The 23,510-nt window shown below is 54.4% G+C and overlaps 6 protein-coding genes across 6 annotated transcripts; 4 read left to right on the plus strand and 2 right to left on the minus strand.

Annotated features, from left to right (window-relative positions):
- Window positions 1–323: 323 nt before the first annotated feature.
- On the plus strand, window positions 324–2,227 carry J4E84_008071 (uncharacterized protein; the record flags this gene model as incomplete). The annotated part of the gene is made up of 4 exons (XM_049390649.1): window positions 324–376; window positions 490–1,154; window positions 1,281–1,866; window positions 2,089–2,227. The coding sequence occupies 4 exons, from the start codon at window positions 324–326 to the stop codon at window positions 2,225–2,227; spliced, it is 1,443 nt and encodes a 480-aa protein (XP_049241750.1).
- A 4,577-nt stretch (window positions 2,228–6,804) lies between these two features.
- On the plus strand, window positions 6,805–8,217 carry J4E84_008072 (uncharacterized protein; the record flags this gene model as incomplete). Its single annotated transcript, XM_049390650.1, has 2 exons — window positions 6,805–7,180; window positions 7,487–8,217. 2 exons carry the CDS (start codon window positions 6,805–6,807, stop codon window positions 8,215–8,217), a joined length of 1,107 nt encoding a protein of 368 aa, XP_049241751.1.
- Window positions 8,218–10,009: 1,792 nt separating this feature from the next.
- Window positions 10,010–11,689, minus strand: J4E84_008073 (uncharacterized protein; the record flags this gene model as incomplete). The annotated part of the gene is made up of 2 exons (XM_049390651.1): window positions 10,010–10,879; window positions 11,423–11,689. 2 exons carry the CDS (start codon window positions 11,687–11,689, stop codon window positions 10,010–10,012), a joined length of 1,137 nt encoding a protein of 378 aa, XP_049241752.1.
- A 4,115-nt stretch (window positions 11,690–15,804) lies between these two features.
- Window positions 15,805–17,415, minus strand: J4E84_008074 (uncharacterized protein; the record flags this gene model as incomplete). The annotated part of the gene is made up of 2 exons (XM_049390652.1): window positions 15,805–16,733; window positions 16,785–17,415. 2 exons carry the CDS (start codon window positions 17,413–17,415, stop codon window positions 15,805–15,807), a joined length of 1,560 nt encoding a protein of 519 aa, XP_049241753.1.
- A 1,867-nt stretch (window positions 17,416–19,282) lies between these two features.
- Window positions 19,283–20,716, plus strand: J4E84_008075 (uncharacterized protein; the record flags this gene model as incomplete). The annotated part of the gene is made up of 1 exon (XM_049390653.1): window positions 19,283–20,716. A coding segment is annotated over one exon (1,434 nt), but the record flags the coding sequence as incomplete, so codon positions are not given.
- A 613-nt stretch (window positions 20,717–21,329) lies between these two features.
- On the plus strand, window positions 21,330–23,441 carry J4E84_008076 (uncharacterized protein; the record flags this gene model as incomplete). The annotated part of the gene is made up of 1 exon (XM_049390654.1): window positions 21,330–23,441. The coding sequence occupies one exon, from the start codon at window positions 21,330–21,332 to the stop codon at window positions 23,439–23,441; it is 2,112 nt and encodes a 703-aa protein (XP_049241755.1).
- Between the last annotated feature and the right edge of the window lie 69 nt (window positions 23,442–23,510).

Genomic DNA, 23,510 nt, shown 5'->3' on the forward strand with positions numbered 1-23,510 from the left:
ATGAAGCTATAACACTCAAGTGATCGTGACTATGAGCGGGGTCGCTGGACCCAGGAGCCATTGAGAAGGCGGAGAATGCGACCTCCAGCCCGCTTGAGCTCGACGGAGCCGTACCAAGTTCCTCATATGTCTTACTGCGCGTCGATTAAGGTCTTGTCGACGCGTGAGGACGGTTACGGCGGGACGTTCTCCGCAGCCTTTTGCTGTGTCCACGTATATAGAAGTATACCTGTCCCGTTGCTGCGGGTTGCTTTCTGCTTCTCTAGATTGTCAGCGTAAGCACCTCTGACAATAAGACTGCTTGAACCGCAATCAAAACCATCATGTCGCAGTCGTATCTGCCGAAGGATTTCCTGTGGGGATTCGCAACAGCCAGGTTCGTCTGATCTCAGGACCGATTTCTCCACTCCCCAATTGTACCCCGCCAACGAGATATACGGTTTGGGGGGCGCCACATTGTTGTCACATACTGAGTTTCTGAACCCGCAGTTACCAAATCGAAGGCGCACCGCATGAAGATGGCCGCGCCGATTCCATTTGGGACACGTTCTGCCGCATCCCGGGCAAGATTGCTGGCGGAGAATCCGGAGATGTTGCATGCGATTCCTACCACCGCACTGACGAGGACATTGCCCTGTTGAAGGATATCGGCGCAAAATCATACCGCTTTTCGCTCTCGTGGTCCCGCATCATACCGCTCGGCGGACGCAACGACCCCGTAAACGAAAAAGGTCTGCAGTACTACATCAACTTGGTCGACGATCTCCGTGCCGCAGGCATCGAGCCGATGATAACACTGTTTCATTGGGATCTCCCAGACAACCTGCACAAGCGATATGGGGGCATGCTGAACAAGGACGAGTTCGTGAAGGATTACGAGAACTACGCTAGGGTGTGTTTCAAGGCTTTCGGTTCGAAGGTAAAATATTGGATCACCTTCAACGAGCCTTGGTGCAGCTCTATTCTCGGCTATGGCACCGGCCTTTTTGCTCCCGGTCGTTGCAGTGACCGGACCAAGAGCGCTGAAGGTGACAGCTCGCGGGAGCCGTGGATCGTCGGCCACTCGCTCCTCATTGCCCATGGTGCGGCGGTCAAGGCCTACCGTGATGACTTCAAGGCCAAGGATGGAGGCCAGATTGGGATTACGCTCAATGGTAAGTGACCAGCACGTGGCTCGCGTAGAAGGTGTGGGTACCACGCATATCGAAGGCCGTGCCAGGGTAGTAAAAATCGGCCTCACGTCTGAGCATGAATATGACAAGCTGATATGCCGTTTCTAGGCGACTGGACAGAACCGTGGGATCCAGAAGACCCGAAGGATCGCGAGGCCTGCGACCGCAAGATCGAATTTGCCATTTGCTGGTTCGGCGACCCAGTGTACTTTGGCAAGTACCCAGACTCGATGCGCAAGCAACTGGGCGATCGCCTTCCCGACTTCACACCGGAAGAAGCGGCTCTCGTCAAGGGAAGCAATGACTTCTATGGCATGAACCACTACTGCGCCAATTACATTAGACACAAGGACACTGAGCCTGAGCCTGAAGATCATGTTGGCAATATGGACATTCTTTACCAGAACAAGAAGGGCGAATGGATTGGCCCAGAGACTCAATCCGTCTGGCTGAGGCCAATGCCTTTGGGTTTCAGAAAGCTAATCAAGTGGCTCAGTGATAGGTACGGCGGCCCGACCTTCTATGTGACGGAGAACGGAACCAGTCTCAAGGGGGAGAACGATCTCCCTCTTGAGAAGTTGCTCGACGACGAGTTCCGTTGCGAGTACTTCAGGGGATACATTGGAGCCTTGGCCGATGCTCATACCTTGGACGGTGTCGATGTCAGGGGCTACTCAGCTTGGAGTCTCATGGAGTGAGTAATCCCGTTTCTTGACGTCTACCCTGACCCCCACTTGTCATCAAGAAGTTTCTTTTTCTTTCCCAGTGAGTGGTGGAGTCTTTATTTGTCCGCATGGCGGTTGCGCGTTCGCTCCCGGGTAGATCATTCTTTCTCTCCTAGCCTCAAACACTGCGGGCTTGGGGTCCCGCGGACGCCGTGTAAAGCGTCATGGACACTGACTTGGTGTACCTGCAGCAACTTTGAGTGGGCCGAAGGCTACACGACACGTTTCGGCGTTACCTACGTCGACTACAAGGGTGGCCAGAAGCGATACCCTAAGAAGAGCGCGCGAGAAATCTCGAAAATCTTTGACAAGTACATCAAAAAGGAGTAAGAAACCGAGAATCCTGGCGACCCGCGGATGTGGCGTACGACGGTGTAGGACGGATACGCATCCACCGAATCACTGTCGGGATGGGCCTGGATTGATAGGCAGCGCCCTTCTAGGATTTTTCTAGCGTCATGTATGTGGATGGGAGACGGTGAATGTGGGACGATGTGGCACAATGTGGCATGCCATGATGGGCTGTCCTTGCAAATTACCGTGTGCGGAAAGCTGTGCGACCCTCTCTTGTCTTAGATGGATCTCGGAGTCTTTGCATCTGTAGATACTATCTTAGATCCGGAGCATTGCGCCATCTTAGGCCCCGCGTGGTAACAACCACTGGGATGATGGTTGTGTATCTCCCGTGTTAGCCTCGCGATATTGATTCCGACGTTTGAATGAACTCCTCATCTGTCTGCTAAGATCGTGGTGCCGTGGTGCCCGAGGCGTAGTGTACCAAAGTTGATAAAGTTTGGTTGAGTGCCCACCATGCTGTCATGGTTGAGGGTGAAGGGTGCCTGTAGAGCTGAAGAGATCCCTGACAGCCAAATCGGCACGCGTCCCATCTCGCCTGTTTCCTACACGCATTCGTCCACCAACGTCAGCGTACCGCCACTTTCAGCCTCGAATCATACCCCACAATTGCGTCCTTTATGCAGGTAAACGCCAAAAAGAAAGGAACGTGGCGCGCCCAACGACTATACAATCGCATTCGGGTTTGGCCAAAACGATAGCGACTGAAAACTGTAATTGCACGCCCCACCAATCACTCGATAGCAAGAGGTTGCGCCATCGCTATGTTGCACTTCTAGTCTAAGAGCTAGAAGCTTCGGAGACCTTTGATGGCGCAACAGGCTCGCTTGGCGCGAATCGTGAAGCGTGATCGGTGAGGGAGGGCGCGAAATTGTAGCGTTAGCGAGGCTAGGAGAGATCCAAATGGTGTGGTTAGAGCAAGTGGGGCATCCTTGTTGGGGTAGACCCGTAAACTCTAATTTTCCACAAGCATGTTTCAGGCTAGGGGTCGTCTTCACCAAAAGTTCGTGGCCGCTAGTGGGTGGCATGGTCTTGTGGAGTTGGACAATTGAGTTCGAGATTAGCAGCGGACACTCAGGATGCAGGTTCATGGAAGAATGCCGGCTGATTATCTAGTAGGCACGGAAAGATAGATCCTAAGTTTGGTAGCGAAGTCATGGAGTCATGACGAACCGTCCGTCTGTGACAGTTTGGCGGCTGGCCTTACTTTGGGACCGGCACTTGAGATTATGATAATGCTGATGTTTCGGACGCCATCTGATCCGGCCGACGCAGGTTTGCTTGCGCAATCGTTCACGGGCCCGCAAAGTGGACATGGTGTCCTAGAGTTGGGCTTGTCTGTAGGGCCCTTGGAGATGGTTGAACTAAGCTTGCGTGCAGCCGCCAGGCGCCTTTACGAGTAAGACAGGTCTAGCGAGCGAACCGGCGCTCGCTCTGCATCCCAAGAATTCCAGTGTTTGGGTGTCGGTGGTGACACTGCAGCTGCGATCTGACAGGCAGAGATGGTTACACCGCAGCACCGATCTGCCGCTCCGGGCCACGACGCACGGGTACCACTGCCTGCATTGCACGGAAGGGGTTGACGACAATGGGGCTCCACGGAGACGGATGTTCGGATTTCGCATTCGGTTGAGCACTGGATGGAGCCCTGAGATTGGAGCACACGGAATTCACCGCTCTATCGACACTGCAGAGACGAGATGGACATACTGGACGCGAGGTGCATTTGATACGGCGCGCCGCCCTTGGATACGGCGAAGATCAACGTTCGGGCAGCTACGTGTGGGGAACGTCGATATTAGGCTCGCCATTCGTGGTGGTAGCAGCAACGGCTAGTTTCAGCATCTCGCGACTGTCATGACGATGTTGGTTAGTAGTGTCGGTGATGTCGAGGGCGCATCGGGAGAGCTGCCCCAGTCGATTACAAACAGCAGAGTGGCCTCATGTCAGCCACTCCTGGAGGTCCCTAACTGCGTAGAGACGTGACGGCGGCGCGCTAGAAGTTTGCATGGACGGTGGCATGGACGGTGAGAGTATTGGGGCTAGAGTGCGCAAGGGAGAAGCGAGCGCGGGCGGTGGGCATTGACGTAGGGAAGGAGCTAACCTCGTGACTTCCCGTACGCGTACCATGGCCCTCGACTCTTCACCGAAACCTGAGGCCGGCGATGGAGTTGGCTGGAAATGAAGCACGCTTTCGGGCACAGTCGAGCTGTCGCTGTCTCAGGTATACGCACGACGTCAAATAACGTCGCTGCTAGCCGCAATCAGGCGCGCGTTGCAGGTGGTGCGGCGCAATTGATCCTTCGGGCTCCCCACCTGTGCCCCTCCAAACCACCACGACTCTGCCCGTGAACCTGCATCTCGCGACCGCAGTTGAAAATTCTGCCCACGTCTCCATCGCCAGCACGCACTGGGCAGGATCGCGCGCTCCGGTCCATTCTCTCATCGCGGCACGCGGCTGGCGGCACCTTAGCCTAGTGCTGCCGACGTGCATCACTGTCATCTTCGAAACAGTTGCCGAAATTCGCTATCGTCCAATATCGGCGCCAAGTGAGGCCTGGCAGCGCTGCCGTCTACGGCCTAGTCGCTGAAGCCTCGCCGTGTGCGCCTGCGTCTATGGAGCGGTGAGGTTGCTCGGAGGATTCTTGCTTTATCGATTATTGGGGGATGTGATGCATAGCGCAGCAGATCCGCGACCCCCATGGCAAGACTGCCTGGTCCTGCACTGGCTCTGCCCATCAGCATCTCCAACTCGTCACGAGATGTGATTATCCAAGGTTTGCACGTAGTCTTCCTATACCACTGGATGCGGTACGGCGCACGAGCTCTAGCCACAACCTTCTGACCTCTCCCCCATGCGGCGTGCAGGAGCGCATCACGGACTCTCTCTGGCCAATGCTCCTCAGCTCATTTCTGCAAGTCCGACTGTCGGCAATGCAGTCCCTGCGAATGACGGAGCCCTCACCATATCTTCCCACGTGCCGACCATGCGCTTAGGCTGCAGGGCGCCGAATATAGACGTACCATGTATGCATAGCCAGCACACGGCATGAAACGCATCGATAGCCATGAGGCCACGATAGAGTTTACTCCGCCGAACATGTCCTCCTCGCTGCGTCGGCAAGACTGCTCAAACTCGATATGTCACCTGTGGTGTAAACATGGTCCGTGGAGTTACTTCGGAACTATCCCTCCAAAGCCCTGAGCCCTCGCTGCTCGTTCATGGCGGACCATGCCATGGCCCTGCGTCCCGACATGATCGACGTGCCTGTCAGGCTATCCCCCCTGGGACTCAATACTCGCAGAGATCCACAGCGGACCCTCGAGCGTCTCGCAATTGCCCGCCGCCTCGACGCTCAGTGCGACCCTCCGACTGAAGCAGCCATGGACAGGCCCATCGTGGCCCTTGGCACTTCGGGCTAATTTTCACCATGCAGGGCTTCCACGTGCTGACCCTTTTAGCGCTGCCGGGGCCTGCTCGTCTGCGCGCTCCTTTGCATCGCCCGTGTCATCCCTGGATCCTGGCATCGCTTCACGTACTCGCTGCATGAGCCCACGCCATACGCTCCTCAAACGTCACATTTTGTCCGTGTCTGGCTTGCCTGTCATCCAAACTTCGCTACGGTCCGCAAACACGACCAGCTTCCTGACTGGCAAGCGGCCATGGCGACATCAGCACCATGTCTGCCCATTATTATGCGCTTCCGTAGACCCTTCGCGGTGGGCCCACGGGCGCTTTTCTGCGCGCACTCTCGACGTCAGGTGGGCCGAAGCGTGTTGCGCAGGAACTCGGCCATGCCAACGCGGGTGGGGTGCAATTAACAAGCTAGAGCCTGTGGTAGTGCCTTTCCAGAACAGTCACGCCTCGCACCCAGACGCAGGGCGACGTGCTCCTAGCCCGGCCTTCCTGCCACCACCGTTGAGAGTTTATATGGCGTGAAGGGTCTTTACCACCCTAAGCTGATACGAGCCTGTGGGCTACCTACACTATGCGGCGTCCAAGCCTCGTACTAACGTACAAGCTAAAGTGAAACGATTTCCCCAGAACCCACGTTGTGTGGCTACCCACCAGGGGCCCAGGATCAGGATGCCAACACTAGCCTAGGGCCGAGCATGGGTCCCGCCAGACGCTATCCATGAGACCTGATAGCAGGTTATAGGCTCATGCCAGCCATGTCTTGCTACCATCAGTCCTGTCTCTCTACCATTTTGCTTCGCTCCTTTGGTCGTGCCGTCCCTGACTTTGTTTCTAATATCTGTCTCTGACTGACATCATCCTTCCTTCGCATCTGCAACACGGCACAGAGCACCCCTCATCCCTCGTCATTATTCTCCCCCCAAAGCACGGGAGCACCCTTCGCCTGTACAGACATAACTGATATTGCCAAACGCTTGGACCGCATTCGTTTGGGCCACGCTGACATAGCAACGTCGACATCGCATATACTCTCACCGCCTCTCGCGGATCCTCGATGACTTCAATTCTCCACTACCGAGACCCTATCGCCTACAGGAGTGACTTCATGAGTACCTCCAGCTACCACTCGCCTCACATGGACCAGCAGAAGAGGTCGCCGCCTTACGAAGGCCATTCTTCTGGCTCCGAAGCCAGACAGCTCACTCCCGGTGCGAAGAAGCGACCTTCGAGAGCCGGCACCCGCAGCGTCACCACCCTCACCGCCGCTCAACTCGAGCGAAAGAGAGCGAATGACCGAGAAGCACAGCGAGCTATCCGTCAAAGAACAAAAGACCACATCGACACTCTTGAACGCCAGGTTCGCGACCTCACTGCGCAACTGGAGAACAACTCCTCCACCAAGATGATGGACCTCATCCGGAGGAACGAGGAGCTCGAGCAAGAGAACGCAGTCCTCCGCGCCCGCCTGTCACACGCCGTATCGGCACTGGGAGTTCCAGAATCAGGAGCAGGTACGTACTATTGATTTCATTCCTGCAAAAGCACTGTCCAATTGTTCGACTCACAAGCTCGTTGGGTTGTCATGGTTGCTTTTTGGTGTCTCGGGCCGCAACCGTTTTGGTGCAGCCGAACCTCTTTTCGCAACATGTCACATCTTTCTTTTGCTTCATTTCCCGCATTCCGGTCTGGCGGCTCGATTGAGCGACGTGCAGTATCTGTAACGTCGGATTCCTGTTCCCGCCGAGGCGAGGCGAGAAGCGCGAGCCTCGTTCTCCACCCAATGTGATATCAATGCATGGAGGCTGACATGACTACAGCAGGCGCACCTTCACCGAGTGATCGGGTTCAGATGCTCAGCCAACCCCGGAGAATGTCTACTGGAACGGCGAGGAGCGCACATTCAGTCCCCGAAATAGCGACGCCCGTGTCTCAACCTGGACACTGGCAGTCGCAGCACACGTACGCCCACCACGTCTCCTCACCGCACGTTGATACGCCACCTGCCATGGGTGAAGTCCAAGCGCCACAGCACGAGGGAGTTCGCTGGAGTCCTCACCCCAGCCACCCTCAGCAACAGCACCACCAAGTTTCCATGCCAGTGCAGGATGCGTCGGTCCATGCGGTTGAGCAGCCCAACATGTCATACCCAAGCCCATATGTCATGGAGAGCAACGCGCGAGCCATGTCTTACCCTCTTGAGAACGCCTCCATGGTCACTTCTCAGCCGATGCCAATGTCCGGTTACGGTACACCGACCTCGCATCCTTCGCCTCATGCCTCGGAGTACCAACGACACATGAGTGTTCCTATGCATCACCAGCCCGTCCAAGGCCAAGGCCCACCTCAGCATCAGCACCAGCAACATCACACATCTGCTCCCTACGGCTCCTACCCTGTTGGTCCCCAGCAAGGCTACCCTCCCCAGGTTAGCCATGGCAGCGAGATGCCCATGATGCACGCACAGCACGGCCAGCCGCAGATGATGAACGAGCAAGGACAGCACATCATCTACCAGCCATACCAGTCCAACATGAAGGTTGAGCATTGAGTATGACCACGACTCGTCTGAACATGTTCGCAAATCCTACGTGGCTGCAGACCGTTGGCAAGGGTACCAGGGAGACGATCCTTCGATCACACAACACCCACATCGAGCAATCTACTAGACGCAACCACGCGCCATGGAACAAATTGCTCCTTCATCGCAATCTTCTCGACGCGGGACAAAATGTCCTTGACACGCGGCACCACGCGGCACAGTCACGATAGGCTGTATTCCTCGGCGATATATCATAATTGTTCCGCAAGGGCCCTTCCGAAAGCAGTAGCACGCGCCGCCGCTCGATGCTGTCGATGACGGCAAGACGCGATCCATCTCGCGGGAATTTGGCAGGGACGACCACGCCGCCTCGATCCTTTGGGTTTTCACACGCTAGAACCAGGCACACGTTCACGGTTCACCGCTATACGACGCGGCACCCGTTTCCAAGCGCGCCCCCAGCGTCGGACAATTTCGCATCACCTCAAGTTTTTTTTTGGACGTCGACGTCGCTGCCCCCACGATCGCATGAAGCGCAATGAAACAGCAACACGGAAGGCCCCACATGCGGATTGTGGGATCGCATCAAGATTGCAGTCGCCCGTGGTGCAAAGAGGTCCCGCTTGGGACGCTACAGCCTAGTGCGTTCCTGGAGACTAGCTTAGGGCACGATGGACGGTGAAGAGGTGGATACGATGATGATGGGATGGTGGAAGCGGAAGAAGAAGGGAAATGAGCAAATGGAACATTCCGTGGATCCTCCATTTTCTGCGCGCGCGCCTGACCGGGGGCCTCGTTGCGAGATTTCTGAGCCGTCGGCCGCGTTTTGGGCTTCCAAGCTGGCTTCCTTTCGCTTCCACCTCGCCCACGCCCCTTAGTCTGGTTCGCTGGGGGCTTTCGATGGTGCGATTGCGCAGACCAGCGCGTTCCTGAAGGAGCAATGCAACCGAGATTTCCCGACATCCGAGCATCCGTTCGAACTGGCCCATGCCCTGGAACCATCCATCCCCCATCCATCACACCCACACGACATCGGCCACCCGTCATGGTATTTGTCTTTTGTAAACTTACGAAAGGGAAACATGCATGGAAGCTAGCCCCACATGCGCCAGAAAGTCTGCTAAAATTTCCTCGTGCGGATAGGGCCCACCGACGCTGAAACATGGTATGCCAAATACACTTTACGAGCCAGCTACGAGCTACACTACGCTACACACCGGACGCTGGTTACGCATGCAGCATCGGGTGGTTTGCCAGGGCAGAAAAGGTCTACAACAGCGGTTCCGCCGGCCCTTTTTGCCTCGTCCCTTTATCGGACGTTTTCTTCCGATGGACATAGTAGCGCCGTAACGCCGAAACACGGTGGCCAGCAGAATTTCTCGGGCGTGGCTTTTTCTTCGCTGGGTGCTGCGGAGCCTTTGTTGCCAAGGCCAGGGTGTGGAGGCTTTGCGTGGCGTCCCGCGGATCCGCTCACATGGGATACATGCGTTCGGGCGCGCTTCCGCCCAATCGCATTGCGCCGTTGGGTGCAGTAGCTCGCCTGCGCTCGCTTGTGTCCTGCATAGGGAAGCGTTGCCGATACACAACCATGTGAAGTGGACATGAGCTCACCGTATTGTCCCTTGATCCTGGATCACGATGGCGGCAGTGCTCTCGTGTGATTGTTTGTCACACCGCATGAACGCTGACGGAACGCTGACGGAACGGAAGCTTCACGTGAATCCGAGGCCACTGGTGCTGCGTGTGTCGGGCATGGTCTGCTACACTACGACTACAGGCTCTCTCCTGGTAGCCATCGCCTTCATGACGACGCCTGCGCTGCTGCCTGCTGCGCGCGGATGTGCTTCAGCTCGTTGGGGTACCACCGCTCGCCAACGTCGGGATGGCTCTTGATCCTGTTCATCAGCGTTGCCTCGCCGAGGTGTCCCCATCTGCCCTTCACAAACGTGAACTCCACATCGTCCTTGCGCTTCTTCCTCGCCTGGTCCCTCAGCTGTAGTACCTCATCCGGCACATCCATGGCTTCAAACTGCGCGTCGTAGCTCACGCCTTGGAAGAACGGCACCGAGTACCGCGCCCCTTCTCCCTTGCGCGGACTGAGAACGCGATGTGTAGTTGACGCGCAAACCCCATCTGTCAGCGCCTCCATGCCTTGCCCGATCGCCACAACAAGCGTACCAGGTATGGGCTTGCAGTCTATCCACTCGCCCTTTGCGTTCTGCGCCTGCAGGCCGAGCTGATCGGAAGCCTGCAGCAGGTAGCTGGTGAGCATACTATCTTTATGCGGACCCACGCCCTGGCGCTTGATCTCCCACTTCTTCCGCTCCATCTCGCTCGCCCCAGCCGGCAGGTCACCCACATCAACCTCAGGATACTTGACAATTTTGAGCTTGTGCTGCTGGTCCCGATCAAAGAACTTCTCAAACGCCTCCGCAGGCAAGCCAATCGCCTCTGCGATCAGCGACGTGAAGAGCGTGGAGATGTGCGCCATGCGCCGTATGTAGTCCTCATAGACTGGTCTGAAAGAAGGGAGATGGTCAGCCGACGGCCATTGGTTCGGTGCGAGCAAGTTGTGGTACAGCGGTGCGTCGGGTCCGGGTAGTGCGTGTGGAGTTGAGAGATCGAGTTGTTCCCTGTGGTCTGGATTGAATGCCGTGGTTTCATTGTCGAGCTACGACGAAAGGATTCTTGTCAGCATGCATTTTACGACGAGTCGTTTGACGACCAAAAGAAAGAAAGCAAAAGTTTTGAGTTACGAGGAAGAGATGGGATGGAGTAATGGCAGGAGAGAGAGTGTGTGTGTGCAAGTTAACGGCCGTCGAGTACATATTGTTGGCGTCGTCTATTTGGGATATACCCGGGTGATTCTGTTATCTGTCTTTTTTTTTTTCCTGTTTTGCAGCTGGCGTTGGTATGAGAAGAGGAGAGGGCATTGGAGGTTTATTGTGATACACGCGTTATGGGTTTACGGCCGGTTTCTCTTTTTCTTTCTTCGTTCTTCGGTTCTCTGTATCATAGTTTCCTTGATATTTTTTTTCTCTCTCTTTCCGTACACACCATGCATAGCGTAGCATAGCGATAGCTTGTAATAGACCATCGTCTTATCTGCATAATCGTCGTCTCTCTCTCTCTCATTCGACTTGCTTGCTTGCTAACTTCAACTTGGCAAATAGAACAGAAACATAACAAACTCAAAAGGAAATCACACACTCACCCTACTCCACCCCAAAAAACTCTTCTCATTCTTCATCTCAATCTTCTCCTTCTGCCCCCTTGGCAACTCCTCGAAAAACCGTCCACACTCCTTGATCACATCCTGCACCAACCCCTCCGGCAACCCCGTTTCGCTCAGATACAAGAACCCCACGTTCAACAAGGCATCGCGTAGGTCGCGCAGGAACTGCGGTTTTGTAGCCGGGTCAAGCGCGGCGCTGAGTGGCAGGATGGGCAGGGACGTGAAGGTCTGTGGGGGGTCTGCCATGGTGCGGTGTGCTGGTGTTTTGCTGTGGATGTCGTGATGGGATGGGATGGGATGGGATGGAGTGGTAGACAGTGTTATCGTTGGTGTTGATGTCGGTGTTGGTGTTGGTGTTGTAGCGGCTCCGTTCCGTTGTCGCTCGTGTGCATGTGGTTCCCAGTCCCGGTGAACTACCCCGCGCCTGCCTCACACCATTCAGCGGGGCAATCGCACCACCACCCCGCTGTTCTGACTGGCTGCGACAATTCCTTTCCGTCGCCTCACTCCTTCTACACGTGAAGAGGCCATTCTAGTACCTAGCCATCCATTTGAACGCCAGGCCCACGGCTGTGAGTTTCAAACCGCCGATGACGAGGACGCTGAGGGCTTCGAAGAGCATGTTTGTTGTAGTTTGAGACGTAGACTTTTTACTCGAGTAGGAAGGTGTTCGTGTGTGAAGAGAAGTAGATGATTATGATTGGTAGATAGGTGGTAACTTTCTTTGTTTTCTCTCGATGAACGGTATACTCGAGATGAAGAAGCAAAAACCACCATAGAGATATTTGCTTCTCTTATACGCCTCAATCTGCCTAACTACGTTGATGCTTCCCGTCCCGGACAACGGTCCCTCGTGCCTCTTTTTCTCGCCTCACATACGGTCTGGAATAAGAAACTTGAACCCGGCGGCGACCACCTACACCGTTTGTTTTCGAAGCCGTCGCAGTCCGTTGGCGCTGCGCGCCGGGAATGACTTGCTTGCCTTGGTTGCTGGCTTACAATCCAGCTCCACTTCCCCAGCCCGTTCGATCAATCGATTCGATCTGGCCATCGCATCGTCAGCCCGTCGTGGAGATACGCGTCTCCACAGATAGTAGACTTCGGCGCAACGGCGGCGTTGTTTTATCATGGTTGTTCAGCCACGTGCTGGGCTTTTCATCGTCGTTTCCAAATGAGCCGTCACGCGAGACACACTCCGCGGCAGCAAATATGGAAAGTATCGCGTAATGCGCTTGTGGTACTTTGTCCATTTGTTTACTGCGATGCATGCTTGATACTTCGATCGTGAACTGCAGTCGTTAGTAAGGATAGCTATGCACCTGTGACGTATGTCACATGCGCGATGCGGCGATGAGGACGATCAGCGGTGGAAAAAATGAGGCTGGTATGCAGGTGTAGCGAAGCGGTTAGTGGTCATGTGCTACGTAGGACGACAACGACGACGACGATTACGACTGCGACTACGGGTGAAGTCGCGTGAGCGGATGCTTGTTGGGATGGCGGGCTGGGAGGGTGTAGATACAGATGCAGGCATGTGTTGTTCTTTTTGATAGCTGCTGTGTGTTGTGCATGCGTGTGTGTGGTGATTGTAGGAGTAGGTATGTTAGGCTCCGCGGCTGCAAGTCATCGGTCTACGAGGGACGGGACGGCAGCCACGATGAACGCTGTGGTTACAGTAGGATTTGGGGCGTTATGTCGAACATGAAAAGGAAGCATAGGATGAGAAAGGAATTTTACATTTATCGGTAGCCTTGTGGTTGTGTGTTTTCTTCTTTCTGCAGTGTAGTAATCCGTCCGTTGGACTACCTCGGCCTGTAAGCCGAAAAACAACACTCGGTAGGTATCCTAGTTCCCGTCCACCACCTCTACATCTCCTCCTTGCAGCCACACATGTGCGAAATACGCAACCACCAGCACACATACAAGCAGAAAACAAAAAACAGCAAAAAAGTACTCCCGCCGTAACCACGACGTCAACACCACCCACCACAACCTTGAAATCCCACCGCCGCCAAGCCCATACACGCGCTTCTCAACAGCCCACCCCAAACACGCCTCCTCGCGCAACCGCAGATCAACCAACGGCATTGCATCGGAGAATTCTCATCTCAACCCTTCCATGCTCCCCCAAGCGTATACGTCAATTCAGTAAAGCAGGTAAGAGCCAAGCGCGCGCATCATCTCAGGGTAAGCGAGCGCGCCGCAAGACAGGGGGCGTATAAAGCATGAAACATATACCAATCGCGTACCAAGGCATGCTAAGCGCCTTTTAACGGTGCCCTTTAACGGTTCCCAGCGGTGCCGAGCCGACATAAGTGACGAGGTCGTGATATGGGGGAGGGGAGTATAGTGGGAGGGTGGTATAATCTACAGGGGAAGGGGGGGTTGTCTGACTTGCAGTTTTGACTTGCAGACTGCAGACTGCACATCACACCCCCCGAGTCGTGAGGCGACACGACATCAATCAAGTATCACAGGCGGAGACGGAGGCGGCGCGGAGGTGATGTGACGGACCACGGTTGAATGGCGTGTGTATAGTCGTCGTGGTAAGGGTATACGCGTAGATCCCGATATACCTACCGGTCCATCAACCGAAGATATACCATACCGGTAGCTTAGCTTAACACACGCCCGTAGTAACCTACCTACCTTACCCAGGTATATCACAACACAACGTTGTCTATAACTCCACGGCGCACCCGCGGCGATCGATCGTACGATACGCAGGATGCGTATCCTCGTTGGTTCGGAACGCCATTATGAGGTGGTGAAGGGGTATACTATAGCACAGCAAGGGGAAGCGAGTTAAGATGAGCCCGTTTTCATAGCAAGAACTGTGTTATAGAGGGACGAGTCGTGGCAGATGTGATGGGGGCATGGAGATGGAACGTTCGAATGACTCTAGAAGTAAGCGCCGTGCCGAATAAGTGACTTGAGTCGTCATGATCTACAGTACCGAGGTGTCGTGACGGTCACTGACAGGCGACGGTCGGTACCCGGAACGTTGTAATAACCGAAGGAGTAATAATATAGGTGACGAGTCGTGATGGAACGTTCGACTCAGCCGCAGGTTCTGAAGCGGGAAGTCCTCCCAGTCTTAACACGGAAGTCTGAGTCGAAGTAAGGGAAGTTTAAGGTATGGACTTACTCCACTGATCCACATTGTCGTTACATCGGTATCTTCCGAGCCATCACACTCGTACGAGACATCCGAAGAAAGTACATGACTGTGTTTTGGCTGCAATAGGACAGTTTCAATGCAACAACAGAGTAGGCGACTCGACTCGACCTGAACTGCGCCGTAGAGACGCCATACGAGATACGGGATGCGCGGAGACCGAGACGAGACTGCGCCGTACGGGGAGGTCGGTACAACGGGGGACCTTGACTCCGACCGACTCCGACCTCGCCGTTACGAAGCACAGAGTAACAAGAGTCAGTTGTCTACCTCAATCCTCCGGCGGCCTCGGGACTCTGTAACGAACCATCACCGCCTTTTACGCGAACCATCCGCTTGGGACCCTTAACGCATGAAAGGGCCCCTGGGGGTTAACACCGCTCTTTTAGCTCCTACGTGGCCACATCATAGTAGAGTCTTTGCTGTCGATATGTGCAGTACTCGCCCCGGCCCCCTTCCTTCATCATCATACTCTACGCTCCACAGTTCTCATATTCCCTCGCTGCTGTGCTGTGAGGAGATCGCTCTTTGACGACTATGGCGCCATGTTATAGTACCATCAATATGTGCCCTACTCGCCCTGGCCCCCTTCTTCACCGTCATCTCCTCCTGTCCCCTCTACAGCTGCCCGCGCCGTTGTTATAGAGCCCACAATAACCCACTCTTCTGCGGTTCGAGGAGATCGCGATTTTCGACTCCTACGGCTTACAAGGGGAAGGGTGTATATTATAGTACTGCTTTGTTGGTACTAGGTGATGAACTCGCCCTGGCCCCCTTCTTCTTCGTTATGCTCTCTTTTCCACGATCGGCTGCGGCAAGGACATGTACCCACCTTCTTCGCTCCGAGGAGCACGAGGGGGGAAAGTAGGTACCGGAGCAGTTACGTTCCGCGGAGGGTTTGGAAGAGAGCTTTAACGTTGTTGAGTTTGCTAGATTGGAGAGAAAGGCGCTCGGTCCGAGTGACGGGAAGACAACGAACGGAGAGATACTAGGTCAGATTAAACTCAATGTGAAAAGACCTGAACATGATGAACTTTTGCAAACATCTGTTATTGAAAGTGTATATCGCTAGAACAGCAGACAGCACACAAAAGAACTAGGAAAAGAAAGCTACTTCGACTCTTTACATGCGATGCCAGTCGCTCCATGTCGTAACCTCATACCTCATATCTCATAAACCACCCTACCTCTTCTCCTGAGGATAGTACGCAGGCTGACCCTCAAGCGACTCACCAACACCCTGACGGTAACTAGGCGGCGGACCACCAAACGAAACCTGACCACCAGGCGTAGGAGTGCTAGACTGGTTGGGAGGGGCATTGTTGTTAGACACACCGACGTTTGGGTTCAAGTCGCTGGGCGTGATGGTGCCGCCATCACCACCGCCCACCATGACGGTCTGCTCGTTGCCCTTCTTGTCCTTGACCTTGCCGACGACCATGCCCTTGGCTACGGACTTGATGATTGCTTTTCTGCTGACGCCCGTGACGTCGATGTAAACGAGGCCGACGTTCTTGACGCCGCCGGCGAGGTTGGTGGTGATTTGTCCTGCTTCGGCGCCGTACTTGTGGCCGACGGCGGCGCTGGCGGCGGCTCCGCTGCTGGTCAGGAGTTGCTTGCCCGAGTGCGAGATGCCGTCAGCGACTGTGGAGAAGGCGATCAAGCTCTTGTTCAACAGTCCTGGCTTGTAGTTTGTGTTGGGCGTGCCGTCTGGGTTCACGCTCTTGGCGTGTGTCTTCTTGTGGCCTGCCATTCCTGCTGCAGCGTTCTGGGCGTACTTGGTAAGCTGGCCTACAGTCTTGGCTGAGTAGCCAGCGACGCCGGTTGTGAGGGTGTTGATCTTGCGGACGCGCTCGTGAGTGGCAGGCTTGAAGACCATGGGCTTCTCGTTCGGCCTCGTCTTGTTGATGAAGTTCTCGGCACCGGATACCATCATGTTACTAAGGTAGCTGGAGCCGGTAACGACAAGGCGAGATGCGGCGGCGGCGTTCTGCACGAGGCCAGAGTCTTTGTATGCGGGATGGCGGGCCATTTCGAGGTAGTCTTCTTCGAGCGGTCGGATGTCGATGCGCTTGCCGTCTGGCGAGACAACAATCTCGACGGGATCTTGACCTGTGTTAGCATGAGTGGCCTGCGCGCGCGGAAAAGGTTCAGATGACATACTCTTGGATCCCTGCTGCAATGCTGGGTCGGCGTGGATCATGGCACCCTCGGCTAGCTCACCGACGACGCTGCCATTCTCCTCGTCGACCAAGACGACCTCGCCATTGTTCACAGCGCCTGCGTAGCCCTGGCCTGGCTGGTAGTCCTGGGGGTTGTATGCCTTGATGTCGCCCTTGCCCTTCTCGTGCGAGGGGGCTTGCGCACGCTCGAGGAAGGCTGTGCACTGTGCCAAGATGGTCTCAAAGGTATCCACATCTTCCTGCGTGACCGATGTCGAGCCCTTGCCAATTGGCGGGAACTCAATGCGTGTGAAGGCGCCGCTCTCTGGGCCCAAGTCCCACCGCGGTATCAGGTAGCTGCGCGGTGGCTGGTGGTAGATCTGTGTGGTCGCGGGGAGGGGGAGATCTAGCTCCGGGGGGAGGTTGAGGTGTAGGTAGAAGTCTTCTTCGGGCGCTTCGTTCTGGCCGCGCGTGTTGCTGAGGTCTGCAAAGGGCGAGTTGGTGGGGACCATCAGCAGCGAGAGCGTCTGCGGCCCTGAGGGTGTGAGAGGGCTCTCCTCGCCCTGCTGGATGTGGTAGGCTTTAATGCCGCCGACTGTGTAGAGCAATCGAGGATCTCCATGGCCGCTCATGCTTGCGAGACGTGTTTCGCGGGGTATCGAGGTAGGTTGGTAGGTGAAGGCGAGATAAAGGAGCGGTCAGGTGTCTTTCGAGGAATATGGGCAGGAGGGGTATCTTCTATTTCGGTGTATGAGTGCAGGAGCAACAACCTTTTTATGGAATGCAAGCGACAGGGAGTCGACTGCCCATGTGCAACCTGCTCGAGACGCCGCGCTTGCGACAGGCATTCTGACGTAACCATGCTCAGCCACGGGGAGCTTTGGACTCGGCCAATCAACGCTGTGGCTGTACACTGCGCCACATGGAGGCAAATTCTATCTTCTGCGCGTGAAGATATGTACGGTCGTATTTCCGCCTTCACAAGATTCGCGAAGCGTCTTTGCCCCTTCACATGCGAGATGCGCCCGTCTTGTGTTGATGATCTGCTGTGCATGCGCCTCGGAACGCGTCATGCACGGACGACTCACGTCTTCACGCAGGGTAGTCGCTAACAACCCCGCGACTCCATCGTGTACTGCTTGGTGAAGTATGGTCTTTCCAACAAGAACAACGTCAGCAGCTTTCGTCATCCTACCGTTGCGGTTAGGCTCGCCTAGCTCCTGCTCTGCATCCATTTCCTCATTCGTCTCGTGGGACTTCGACTCCTGCCATCATCTCGACTGCGGCGCTTTCCTGCTTTTTCGCTTCCCTGGCATAACGCACCCTGTTGAATACAATGTGCACAGAGGCTATGCGTTGGTAAGGTGGTGAGGCGTATGCACCATGGTCGGCAGCGGCCTGCACCTTCCATAGGAAATGCAACTTTGTACTTCGCGGTTTCCGAATATGGTCACTTCCATTACCAGGTCACCTGCTCCTTCTGTCTACAGCTCATTGGCGATGGCTTCTCTCGCCTTCTGTCCCCCACTCGTAAACAATGCATCGATACCAGCAGACCGACCCATCGGCCACCTCCCAGCGCCCACCCTCATCGTGAACACGGCCATCGACCGACCGACCTGCGCATCGTGAAGATCCATGAGACCTACTATGAAGGGGCTAGAGCACTTTACCGCTGGAATTTCTCAGGACGACCGTCATAAGATGTCGATACCATGTGCCCAGTCAACTGCGCCCATATACTTTCGCTCGGGTTGAATAGTATCTGAGATAATCTACCCTCCTGCCAAGTCTGTTGCAACGCCTGATTACGGTCTCTTCCCAATGGTGTCACAAATATCCTCAGTCCGTGCGCTCTTTCCGTAGTCGGAGTGGTAGCCTAATTCTTCCCCAACGCGCCTGCCTATATGACTCGCGTATTATTAAGCACCACTCTACCTTACCGGCTACACTGGCAATACCACGACCAATTGATCGATATACACATTGCTTGTCAAGTACACATTGTTCTTGACCTGCCGACCGTCAACCAGCGAACCAATTTACCGACTACACTGGTAGCACTCCGACTAATCGATCGATATTCAAGTCATGCAGACTATTGCAGCTCGCACCTCGTCACCGACCGACCCATCTGCGGTGTCCTTCCTTACGAAGCTACCCCCCGAGATTCGTAATTACGTGTACGGAATACTATTCAAGCGCGGAGATCGAGTCCTACTTCATAACGCGGATGCATTCCACGAGCCATATCACCAGCCTCTGAGTTCAAATAGGTACTTAGAGGACTACTATCACTGGTACGAAGATGAGGTCGGGAGAGACACGGAGTTCCGACATGACCTTCACGAGGGGCTTGCTTTGTTATCGTCCTGCCGCCAGGTACATGATGAAGCTTCTGGGATTCTATACAGCGGCAACACCTTCGTAATCTCTAGAGTCCAAGATCGTGACGATGGGGGTGACGAACATATGGCTGGCGACGAAGAATACTTCCAGGTCAACTATGCCTGTAAATGGCTGGAGCAAATCGGATCACAATTCTCCCGCCTGAAGAAAGTCATTATCGATACAAATACGATGTGCACGCACCCCAATTGCTCGTGTGGCGAAAGGATCGAACTTTTGCCTCTATTACGCCTGATATGGAAGAACCCAGATCTCCTCAAGATCATTTCGTTCGGAGATGCTAGCAAAATACCGGATACCCCAGATGTTGTAAACGAAGCGGTTGACAGGGGTAGAGGGTGGAACGATAAAGCGCATATGCTCAACAACATGCTTACTGCTCTCGCGGTAGAAGACGTCCTCGACATACGCAAATACTCGTTCTCCAATCGCCTCATGAGTGCGGTCTCGATAATCACACGTCCGGAAGAGCAAGAGGAAGAGAACAGCTACGTGAGTATGTGGAACGGGAGCGAGGAAGATCGTGAGGAGTTCCTCACGTCAGATGAAGGCAAACCTCTTCAATGGAAGCCGTGGGAGCCGTATGAAGGGCGCTACCATTTTGGACACTTACCAACGGACATACGAGAACGAATAGCAGGGCTCTTACTACGCCAACCAGATGGAGTCACAATTGACTTGGAATCACACACGATACATGGTCTCGACTTCGATATTGCTCGGACAGGTCTAGTCCACGTGCGCAACGCAGGAATAGTTGCATCACGTGTGAACCGGATCAGTGTAAATATGACCAGCAACAAGACCATTACAGATTTCGACGGATTCCAGAAGCTTATGAGCCTCTATCACAACAGGCGCCATCATCCCGAGGTCTTAGATGAGATGTTAGGTCACTGGGAAGAGCCCACTCCACAGACCATCGTACTGGAAATCGCGCCCGCCAAGATAGACATCCTCGGCGCTATTCGTATCAACATTAAAGTCTTGATACTCGTACTCCTCAGTCGAAAACTCCATCCTGCCTCCACCATCCGCATAACACTTACCCTACCTCCTGACACAGGAGCATCGCAACAAACCACTACCATCTTAACGGAAAAGCTACAACAACAAGTATTTATCCTCCTATCCGAATTCATGGTTGAGAAATTGCAAGGCTTGCCTGAACTTCCCGATCCCACTACCGAGAAAGCTCTTCTCGAACTCAACACCCCTGATCTCTGGATCGACGGCCACGGCAACCTTCTCACCATCTCGACTCTCGATATGGGTGCTCCGATAGAAGTTAGAGTCGGAAAGCTCGGCAGGAAAGAGCTGCGCGTTTTGGGGTACAGCAGAGCTACTACTATGGACTGGATGGCCAAGCCGCTGAGCGAGGCACTCCAGGCGCATGACTACACTTCTACATGGAGAGGGGCTGAGTTGGTCTGTCTGTGGAATAATCTGAGGAAGAAACTATATGACGATTGGAACTTTAGGCAGCCGCCGCCGGGGTTAATAGAGTCGACGCGACTGCAGTAAGTGGCTGGTGGGCGACCACGTTGGCTGGAGAAGATGGCGGCGCAGTAGCGTGTGAGTCCGCGGAGGAATACGCTGGATCATTTTGAGCTGGAATTTCTGACTATCATGTACCTAAGAGTATACAACATCAGGTAGTTCGCCGGTTCAGCGACCAGAATCTCATCGAACACCTCTCAGATACTGTATAATGTGATGTGTGCGTTCATAGTTCTACATGTATTCAGCGAAGTCAAACCACTACAAATCTCTATACATGCGAAGTCTCTCAATCGAGATGATCCTGTTGTATAAGATAGTGAAAATGTCGAATTGGCTCGCTGCACACAGGAACGGACGCATGCAGGGCTATGACGTGAGTTCTTTGTTACGTTTTATCAGACTACGCTTGGTAGAGCGACTGATGTATTAGCCGAGTCCTTGCGGCCGCATCTCCAGACCGTAGCAGACAAAGAGAAGCAGGTACGAGTGCGTAGTTTGGCTGCTCGAAGGGTCGCGTGACTCCTTGCAGAGAGCCCTGCAGGTCAACCTTTAACCTCAAGGTCGCACTTTCCAATAGCACCACACGTGTTTGCGTCTTCGCACTTGTCCAATACCTTTTACAGACCGAATCCAAATGGAGTCTTGCTACGTATTCCGCACCTGGGCCGGAGAAACCCTCACTATAGCCTGCGCAATTGGCTTGGTAGCCTCAATCGCAGGCATCCTAGCAGTATACGACGGCAAACCCGTACCGGACTGGGGCGGCGACCTCAATCTCAACGCTCTCATCGCGCTTTTATCAACAGTTCTGCGAGCTCTACTGGTCGTCACCGTCGCGCAGATCATATCGCAAAGGAAATGGGACTGGTTCAGCGTCACGAGTGCCCGGCCGTTGTCAGATATCCAGCGATTCGACCACGGTAGCCGCGGGGCTTATGGGGCGTTGCTTCTCATTCCGACTGTTTTTCTCAAGGACTTTGTTACACTGGCTGCTGCGGTCGTGTTGTTATTGTCGTTCTTGGTGGGACCTTTCGCTCAGCAGGCTAATGGCGCGGCGCCGTGCTCGTTTCCGAGCGCTACACTTAATGCATCACTTCCCTTTGCGCATACGGTACCTGGGAGTGGTGGCTACATCCCTTTTACAGGTGGTTCAGACGGAGGCCCTACGACCGACCTTGTTGCCGCAATCTTATCCAGTGTTGTATCGCCCTACGGCATCGAGAACAAAATTCGCACAAGTTGCCCCACGGGGAACTGTACGTTCAGTGTGCTTGGTCCCAGACCAGAGCTGGAGAAGGCTTTCTTCGACTCTAATCAGAGCATGCATTCGACAGTTGGAGTGTGCAACACGTGCACGAACGTGGCGTCTCTAGTAACGAGCGAGATCGAGAGTACAGAGTGGAGTAACAACACCATCCACTCTCTGCCAAGCGGCTTAAACCTATCAGTAGGAGCAAGTCATTTCGAAGTCTCGACCATGAAGCCAACTCCCGACCTCACCTGGATGGGCAGTCTCCTAACCGACAGCGTCAGAGAAGCATCCAGATGGGCCTACATCAACGCAACCCTCCTCAACATAGCCAGTACCCCTATCACCGCCTCAGTATGCAGCCTGTATCCATGCACACGCACCTACAAAAGCCTAATCAAAGACAACGAGCTCCACGAATGGGAAGCCCCCTCCTCAGCCATGCGCCTCCAAATCAGCGGCGCCCACCACGAAGAACTCGACCTACCCACTTACAAAAACAGCCTCTCCAACACGGAATACGAATACACAACACGCCGAGAGCCGTGTCGCGTAGGACCCTGGACGCTATACGCAGGCGGTTTCATCCCCGAAGGCACCGCAACAGCGGAATTACAGCTCTTCGACTTCACGCACGAGAAATACGCGTTTGAGAATATGACGTGGCCGGAACAGTGTATTTACCGGCAACCAGCCGGATTCGTCAAAGCGGTCGCTATGGTTATGAATGACGATATTTTCGATGGGTATTGCCAGTCGTATAAAACGTTTGACTGCTTCAAGAACTGCAAGAACAGCGAGTTTTGCCAGTTGGAAAGTCAGTCTAATCTGGCGCATATAGGCGTTAATGCTGTACTGCGGCCGCTGGTAGAAACAGAAGGCAGCTCGAGCCATGCCAATGTTACGAAACTCTTCGATGCCGTGGCGAATGCCATGACTAATCGTTTCCGGTTCCAGTACGGCAGCGCTACAGCGCGGGATTTCAGCTACGGCGCGCACGACCCGCCTTTGGATGTGGTGTATGGGCTCGCGTGGGAGACGAAAGCGTGCGTGGAAATGCGGTTGAAATGGCTTTTGCTCCCGATCTGTCTTACAGTCACTACATGCATTCTTTCCGTTTGGGTCAATATTACAAACTGGAGAAGACGGCATAGCGTGCCAATCTGGAAAGATAGCATTCTACCGCTGGTGTTCTATGGGCAGAGTATCAAGCTGCAAGACGATACTCCGTTATCGCCGCAGCAGTTTGGTAAGGATATGGGTAAAAACAGGGCGGATGGGCTCATGGAAGCGAGTAAAATGGCTGCTGCTAGTCGCGATATCATGGTGACTTTCCAGTGGCCTGATAGCCCACGAACGGACAAGTTCGAGGATAAGCGTGGGCAGGGTGTGAGTTCGGCTGCGGCTTTGGCGAAGGAGTGTAATGTCGCAAGTGTTCCGTTGAGGAGAATAGATATTTGGGGTAATATTGTGGTGAATGGTCGGAGGAACAATTGATAAGAAATGGTATTTTCTTATGTTGCTTTTAGACAGCAACGAGAGAAATGAACTGTTCGATCGACTTTC

Source organism: Alternaria hordeiaustralica (genome assembly GCF_023758085.1).
Source record: "Alternaria hordeiaustralica strain BMP 2776 chromosome Unknown scaffold_19, whole genome shotgun sequence".
NCBI classification, from domain to species: Eukaryota; Fungi; Ascomycota; class Dothideomycetes; order Pleosporales; family Pleosporaceae; genus Alternaria; species Alternaria hordeiaustralica.